Source organism: Trachymyrmex septentrionalis, unplaced genomic scaffold, assembly GCF_001594115.1.
Source record: "Trachymyrmex septentrionalis isolate Tsep2-gDNA-1 unplaced genomic scaffold, Tsep1.0 scaffold190, whole genome shotgun sequence".
Lineage (NCBI taxonomy): Eukaryota > Metazoa > Arthropoda > Insecta > Hymenoptera > Formicidae > Trachymyrmex > Trachymyrmex septentrionalis.
The window spans coordinates 341,404-350,963 of record NW_017305072.1 but is presented as its reverse complement, the minus strand read 5'-3'; the positions used below and the strand labels follow the sequence as shown (position 1 = coordinate 350,963).

Sequence of the window (9,560 nt, the reverse complement as noted above, 5' to 3'; positions counted from 1 at the left end):
TAATATTTATATAGACGGTCTTGTTTCCAATCATATTGTTTATAATACGCGCGCTTATACATGCGTAACTCACTATATATATCGGTTATTGCGAAGAGTGTTGCTAAGGTCTCGGTAGTCTAAAGGCTCAGGACGCTCTCACGGAATGCAAGAGATACGGGTTCAACTCCCGGCCGAGGCAATATTTTTCGCAATAAGTTTATTACAGTTTTTTAAGATTTGGGAGAATTTGGGGAGATTATTTGTTTCACATTGATTGTGTGAATCCGATAATTTCATCGGCACTCAATTTATTTCTGAAATATTAATTCAATTTAATTGAATGTATATTAGATAGTAGTTCAACATCTTAACACTCGGACCGGGAAGGCGTTTTGTATTTAAAGTTTTAATATTTATATAGATGGTCTTGTTTCCAATCATATTGTTTTTAATATTAATTTGACGTATTATATATAAATTTATACCGAATTATTTCAGAAGCGAATTTTATCACAAAATGACCAGAAAACCATTAAAACTTCCAAACCGACATTTAAAAATGTCCAATCAACACCAAATATCAAAAATAAAGAACCAAAGACTGCTCATGGCGGAATATATGCCAACAAGCAAGGTGGATCACAGTCTCCTGGACCAGTAAGTTATAAAGTTCAATAATTGTGAATTGGACGCACTAGTGCGCATTATTGCATATTAAAGGCATTGATTTAATTTAAGTAAAAATGAAATGTAAATGTTCCGAATTATGAACTATACATATTTTACCTAAGTATATATATTTTACCAGTACAATAAAGTGTATTAAGTATTTTATATTTCGATTTATCCGATTTTTATGTTTATTTATAACATATCTTTAATTATGTTAATTTGCGTACAATAGTATACCAGTGCGCACTGAGTGTGTCCAATCAAATTCATTATTACAATTTTAATACGAAAAAGGAAAATTAATGGAACGCATTTTTTTTATTACAGAACAAACCAATACATCCAGTCAGCAGCACTGACAAAAACAACAATTTAAATGGTTTCAACTATTAATTAGTATATACGTAATAATAGCATATATATACATAATAATAATACTTTTCAAACATTTTAAAACAATTTTATTTTTGGATTACTTTTGTCCTTGCATGCGCCGTGCATGCAAGTATCACGATGTCCGTTATTATTTTATTAATTATTATTAAAAATGAAGAATGTGTTAGAATTGAGCGCACTAACCTTATGTCGCTTTAATAATAAATTAAATCTTAGATAGATTAATGTTATTTTGTTCAACCAATGACTTTCAATGACTAAATCGACTGTAACGTTAATAAGAAGAGAAATAACGTCAAGTGAAACGTGGGTGAAGTCATCTGATAAGTAAATCTGAGATATATTATTAACTAATTGAAAGCTATTATTTTTTACTTATCCTATCGATTCTTCAAGGCATAAACATTCAAATTCTATGTAAAAAAACTGCTAAATTACGCAAGGGACTATGGATGATACTAATATGTAAGATTGCTTGTCTTATGGATTTTTGGCAATCCATATGCCTTCTTATTGGTAATGTTACATTTGTTGAATTAAGAAAATTATATGTATAATCAATCACAAATTCTAGTCGTTTCTAAGTTTTTAACAAAGATCTTAGATCCGCCAATTGTTGATCGGATTATGCTTTAAAATTGTATAAGTATGTCGGATAATAAAGCTTCCATTTTATAAATATAATCCAATTTATCTATAGCGGTAGTAACATTTCCCTGGTCTGCATGCGTTAACAATATTTGTGGATTGTTTTTAACAAATTGTTTACATTTGTAGTATATATATTTTTGTATAAACTTTTTAATATCTAAATTTTTACTTGTGTATGTATCTAATAACTTTTTAATAATAAATAATTTAAATTGTGTTTTCAATTTACAGTTTTATTCTTTCTTCACGATGAGCGTTTCTTTATAAATCTTTAATACATTGATTTTACAAATCATTTAAATTTTACACTATTAAATTACTTATTAGTACGACACTTCATATTATATATATTAATTTTAAAACAATTGTTCCTCTCGAATATTTTTTCAGAACGAAGTAAGCGAAATAATTGAGAATAGTTGCCTTCTACGGAAAAAACAACTTTTTTTAATCAAATATGTGAATTCTGAAATATTTTAAGATATAAAAATTCTATAAAATTGTATGTAAATAAAAGAATTTTTCGCATGATTAGATTTTCCATATAATTTTGTAACTGTAATATAAAGTCTATATACGCTATATACCCTTTATATTCAGGTCTTCACTTTCTGTCATATATAATATATTTCTTTTCAAAGTTCGACACAACATGCAACGATTGTATGAGATAAGATTTTTTTGCAATAAATTATTTATAAATTTTAATATTAATTTGATACGTATCATATATAAATTTATACCAAATTATTTCAGAAGCAGATTTCATCACAAAATGACCAGAAAACAATTAAAACTTTCCAACCATTTAAAAATGTCCAATCGAAACCAAATATCAAAAATAAAAAACCGAAGACTGCTCATGACGGAATATATGCCAACAAGCAAGATGGACCACAGCCTCCAGTAAGTTATAAAGTTCAATAATTGCGAATTGGACGCACTCGTGCGCATTACTGCATATTAAAGGAATGATTTAATTTAAGTGTAAAAATGAAATGTAAATATTTCGAATTATGAAGTATGCATATTTTATGTAAGTATATATACATATTTTACATATTGTACAATAAAGTGTATTGAGTATTTCATATTTCGATTTATACGATTTTTATGTTTATTTATAATAATATACTTTTTTATTCACTATTGTTATTTAAACCTGAATCGAAATTAATTAAATCAACTCTCTCTATTATTAAAAACAAAAATTTCACTTACTTATATATTATTTTACCAATATCTATATCAATAATTACAATTATAATTTAAATATAATAAAAAAGATTTTAAGTTATACCCTTAAACTCTAAACCTTCAAAGTTTAAAAAATAATTTTTTTTATAAATCTTACTACCTTCAATAACCTCATAAATTTTCTATATATTCATTTAATTAACATATCTTATGTTAATAACATATCTATATGTTAATTTGCGATAGTGTACCAGTACGCACTGAGTGTGTCCAATCAAATTCATTATTACAATTTTAATACGAAAAAGGAAAATTAATGGAACGAATTTTTTTTATTACAGAACAAACGAATACATCCAGTCAGCAGCACTGACAAAAACAACAATTTAAATGGTTTCAACTATTAATTAGTATATACGTAATAATAGCATATATATACATAATAATAATACTTTTCAAACATTTTAAAACAATTTTATTTTTGGATTACTTTTGTCCTTGCATGCGCCGTGCATGCAAGTATCACGATGTCCGTTATTATTTTATTAATTATTATTAAAAATGAAGAATGTGTTAGAATTGAGCGCACTAACCTTATGTCGCTTTAATAATAAATTCAATCTTAGATAGATTAATGTTATTTTGTTCAACCAATGACTTTCAATGACTAAATCGACTGTAACGTTAATAAGAAGAGAGATAACGTCGAGTGAAACGTGGGTGAAGTCATCTGATAAGTAAGTCTGAGATATATTATTAACTAATTGAAAGCTATTTTTGACTTATCCTATCGATTCTTCAAGGCATAAACATTCAAAATTCTATGTAAAAAAACTGCTAAATTACGCAAGGAACTATGGATAATTTTAATATGTAAGGTTGCTTGTCTTATGGATTTTTGGCAACCCATATGCTTTCGGTAATGTTGCATTTGTTGAATTAAGAAAATTATATGTATAATCAATCACAAATTCTAGTCGTTTCTAAGTTTTTAACAAAGATCTTAGATCCGCCAATTGTTGATCGGATTATGCTTTAAATTTGTATAAGTCAGATAATAAAGCTTCCATTTTATTAATATAATCCAATTTATCTATAGCGGTAATAACATTTCCCTGGTCTGCATGCGTTAACAATATTTGTGGATTGTTTTTAACAAATTGTTTACATTTGTAGTATATATATTTTTGTATAAACTTTTTAATATCTAAATTTTTACTTGTGTATGTATCTAATAACTTTTTAATAATAAATAATTTAAATTGTGTTTTCAATTTACAGTTTTATTCTTTCTTCACGATGAGCGTTTCTTTATAAATCTTTAATACATTGATTTTACAAATCATTTAAATTTTACACTATTAAATTACTTATTAGTACGACACTTCATATTATATATATTAATTTTAAAACAATTGTTCCTCTCGAATATTTTTTCAGAACGAAGTAAGCGAAATAATTGAGAATAGTTGCCTTCTACGAAAAAAACAACTTTTTTTAATCAAATATGTGAATTCTGAAATATTTTAAGATATAAAAATTCTATAAAATTGTATGTAAATAAAAGAATTTTTCGCATGATTAGATTTTCCATATAATTTTGTAACTGTAATATAAAGTCTATATACGCTATATACCCTTTATATTCAGGTCTTCACTTTCTGTCATATATAATATATTTCTTTTCAAAGTTCGACACAACATGCAACGATTGTATGAGATAAGATTTTTTTGCAATAAATTATTTATAAATTTTAATATTAATTTGATACGTATCATATATAAATTTATACCAAATTATTTCAGAAGCAGATTTCATCACAAAATGACCAGAAAACAATTAAAACTTTCCAACCATTTAAAAATGTCCAATCGAAACCAAATATCAAAAATAAAAAACCGAAGACTGCTCATGACGGAATATATGCCAACAAGCAAGATGGACCACAGCCTCCAGTAAGTTATAAAGTTCAATAATTGCGAATTGGACGCACTCGTGCGCATTACTGCATATTAAAGGAATGATTTAATTTAAGTGTAAAAATGAAATGTAAATATTTCGAATTATGAAGTATGCATATTTTATGTAAGTATATATACATATTTTACATATTGTACAATAAAGTGTATTGAGTATTTCATATTTCGATTTATACGATTTTTATGTTTATTTATAATAATATACTTTTTTATTCACTATTGTTATTTAAACCTGAATCGAAATTAATTAAATCAACTCTCTCTATTATTAAAAACAAAAATTTCACTTACTTATATATTATTTTACCAATATCTATATCAATAATTACAATTATAATTTAAATATAATAAAAAAGATTTTAAGTTATACCCTTAAACTCTAAACCTTCAAAGTTTAAAAAATAATTTTTTTTATAAATCTTACTACCTTCAATAACCTCATAAATTTTCTATATATTCATTTAATTAACATATCTTATGTTAATAACATATCTATATGTTAATTTGCGATAGTGTACCAGTACGCACTGAGTGTGTCCAATCAAATTCATTATTACAATTTTAATACGAAAAAGGAAAATTAATGGAACGCATTTTTTTTATTACAGAACAAACCAATACATCCAGTCAGCAGCACTGACAAAAACAACAATTTAAATGGTTTCAACTATTAATTAGTATATACGTAATAATAGCATATATATACATAATAATAATACTTTTCAAACATTTTAAAACAATTTTATTTTTGGATTACTTTTGTCCTTGCATGCGCCGTGCATGCAAGTATCACGATGTCCGTTATTATTTTATTAATTATTATTAAAAATGAAGAATGTGTTAGAATTGAGCGCACTAACCTTATGTCGCTTTAATAATAAATTCAATCTTAGATAGATTAATGTTATTTTGTTCAACCAATGACTTTCAATGACTAAATCGACTGTAACGTTAATAAGAAGAGAGATAACGTCGAGTGAAACGTGGGTGAAGTCATCTGATAAGTAAGTCTGAGATATATTATTAACTAATTGAAAGCTATTTTTGACTTATCCTATCGATTCTTCAAGGCATAAACATTCAAAATTCTATGTAAAAAAACTGCTAAATTACGCAAGGAACTATGGATAATTTTAATATGTAAGGTTGCTTGTCTTATGGATTTTTGGCAACCCATATGCTTTCGGTAATGTTGCATTTGTTGAATTAAGAAAATTATATGTATAATCAATCACAAATTCTAGTCGTTTCTAAGTTTTTAACAAAGATCTTAGATCCGCCAATTGTTGATCGGATTATGCTTTAAATTTGTATAAGTCAGATAATAAAGCTTCCATTTTATTAATATAATCCAATTTATCTATAGCGGTAGTAACATTTCCCTGGTCTGCATGCGTTAACAATATTTGTGGATTGTTTTTAACAAATTGTTTACATTTGTAGTATATATATTTTTGTATAAACTTTTTAATATCTAAATTTTTACTTGTGTATGTATCTAATAACTTTTTAATAATAAATAATTTAAATTGTGTTTTCAATTTACAGTTTTATTCTTTCTTCACGATGAGCGTTTCTTTATAATACATTGATTTTACAAATCATTTAAATTTTACACTATTAAATCACTTATTAGTACGACACTTCATATTATATATATTAATTTTAAAACAATTGTTTCTCTCGAATATTTTTTCAGAAGTAAGCGTAATAATTGAGAATAGTTGCCTTCTACGGAAAAAACAACTTTTTTTAATCAAATATGTGAATTCTGAAATATTTTAAGATATAAAAATTCTATAAAATTGTATGTAAATAAAAGAATTTTTCGCATGATTAGATTTTCCATATAATTTTGTAACTGTTACAAATTTGACAGTGTCTTCTTTGGCAGTTGCCCCTTCTCTCGTCCTTGTTGCCGTAAGCGGCATCTTGTCGGCCGTTTGTTTTTCATTCTCCATCTTTGTCATGGTGCGTGCATGTATCGGAAAATTTGCTTTACGCTGAAAAGTTCCCTTAAAAAAAAATTTGCTTTAAATTGGAAAGTTTCTTCTGCTGGAAAGTTGCTTTACAAGCAAAGTTACATTTCACGTGATAATGCTGGTGAGTTCTCTTGCCAGTCGTTTGGACGTTTTGCGGATTCCCGGCTTGCATTCATGCGACGTCATTACGGGCATGTTTAATTAATTTCATGCATTTCTTGCGTTGAAAGACGTATAGGAGCTTCCTGATACAATTCGGACACACTGGATAAACATTCATGGATGAGTATCAACGATCTTTACGCTATTTATTTTAACTTGAGTTCCGTTGGCATACACCATCTCCGATTGTTGTGTTATATTTTGTGGACTGTATCGTCAGTCGGATGTTGTCAATACGGCTAATAATATTTGCTTGTAAATATGCAATTTGTCATTCTCTCCCTGTGAGGCTCTTTAATGTATATATATATATTGTATATATATTGAGCAGTAACGACTTAAACTTAGTTTGACATTATAAATTTAACAGAGTGGTGTTTTTTGATACCTATAATATACAGTATAATATAAAGTCTTATATACGCTATATACGCTTTATATTCAAGTCTTGACTTTCTGTAATATATATTTTTTTTCAAAGTTCGACACAACATGCAACGATTGTATGAGGTAAGATTTTTTTGCAATAAATATTTATAAATTTTAATATTAATTTGATATATTATATATTGATGTATTATATATAAATTTATACTGAATTATTTCAGAAGGAAATTTCATCACAAAATCATTTAAATCAGAAATCATTTAAAGCTCACCCGAGAACCATTAAAACTTTCCAACCATTTGAAAATTTCCAATCGAAATCAAATATCAAAAATAAAAAACCAAATATCAAAAATAAAAATGGAAATAACTGCCCAAAAAAAAAGATCTACAACAAAAAGATTAAATAACAAAGGTAGAACTAAAGATAGAATCTTGAGAAACCTCTGATAAAATGTTGATAATAGAATAGAATATAATAAAAGACAATAAAAACTAGAAGAATTGAACAAGAGCCTACTGAAATCGGTTATATAAGAAAGGGAGAAGTAAGAGAGAGAAGTTACTTAAGCTATAATAATGCATTATGACCATTAATAATATAATATTTATAACTGTTATCGAAGGTCTTAGAAAAATCTAAGGCTGCAAGAGCTGATAAAAAGCCATTATCAAAGGAAAAAATTCTAACACCATTATCAAAGGAATCGTAACACAAAGAAAAAAATCCGACACATGGATAACAGACGAATCGTTTTCGACGCAGTGAGACGAATGCAGATTATTTTGATTCATAATAGAATTTCTATTGTAAGCTAATTTTAGGAAGGAATTATATATAAATATCCATTTTTTTCATTTTATTTATTGTTAATTATATATAAAAACGCATTTTGAACAATATATACTTTATCTCTTATTAGTCTTCCATACACTTGATACATGAAATAAGTTTATTTTTTGTTTAATAGATAGAAAAGTCGTCCCAGATTCGAACCTTGGCTGAAATAATATTTTTCGCAATAAGTTTTTTATAGTTTAATTTAGAGGGGACTATTAGCGTTTCAGATTGATTGTGTTTAAAGTCCGAAAAAGTTTCGGCGCGTAGTCATATCTGAAATAAATTGATTTAATAAAAGAATATATATATTATTCAAAACGTCTAACTTTAAATCGTGTTAGCATTCTTTATCTTATTCGTTAGAATTTTTTCTCTTATTTGATTTATTCACTTACTAATTCAATTTCTACTTATTATTGCTCAAATCTTGTCATATCTCGATAACTTTTTCACTAGTAGGTACATAGTGGGTACACATTTTTTTCTTTATTTACAAATGACACGTAAGAAATTTCAATGTATCATTTCTTATATCACAGTTACAATATGATCGTGGCGACTAGTGAAACGCCTTAAGATTGCAATACGAATGGTGTAATAAAAAAAGATTTAATGATATAGGGCTAATATTATAATGGTAATATACATTTTTTAATTGAATTTGAAAAGTGGTTCGTACATTTATATGAAAATATGACTGACACTGAAAAAAAGAGTTTGTTATTAGAATAAAAAATAATTTGTGTGATAATTTGATAGGAAAATAAATAGATTAGTTACTATTGCGTATCATTTCGTATTATTCGTCGATGTAACAAACAATAATTACGTAACAAATAAATATAGTTTATTAGAAATAGCAGTACTTATCCATAAGGCGAGTAATTGGTTGAAATTCACCTTATTGCGAGATTATGGATATTTACTATTATTTCCATTTCCGTTATATTACGTAGATCTAACCTGATTGGCTCATCGGTTTACACGTTATGCATACTATTACGGAATTTTGTCTGCAGTAGCTCTTAGACTGTACGATCGCTACGATTTTGTGTTGTAGACTCCGTAGAAGAATTTTGATTGGTTGAATTTTGATTGATTCGCTTATGCTCTATGCGTTATGTGCGTTATACAAAAGTCTGTGCTGCGTCCTTAATCAGATATGTAAATTCTGACATATTCTGAGTTCCATATAAAAAATATGAAAAAAATTTTTTTTTAAGTTACTTTTTAAGTTCGATAGCGCGTGTTCAGAAATTACGCCGGCCAAGAAAGAATAACGGAACTCACACGAATGACAGAAAGTCAAT

General features: G+C 26.8%; 1 protein-coding gene across 1 annotated transcript in view; it reads left to right on the top strand.

The window, feature by feature from the left end:
* Positions 1–9,560, top strand: part of LOC108747044 (craniofacial development protein 2-like) — a 41,153-nt gene that overhangs the window by 919 nt on the left and 30,674 nt on the right. Inside the window, exons 2-4 of the mRNA XM_018484275.1 lie at positions 481–639; positions 2,458–2,607; positions 4,705–4,854. Of these exons, the coding sequence (XP_018339777.1) occupies positions 481–639; positions 2,458–2,607; positions 4,705–4,854 (459 nt within the window). The remainder of the gene's footprint in view (positions 1–480; positions 640–2,457; positions 2,608–4,704; positions 4,855–9,560) is intronic.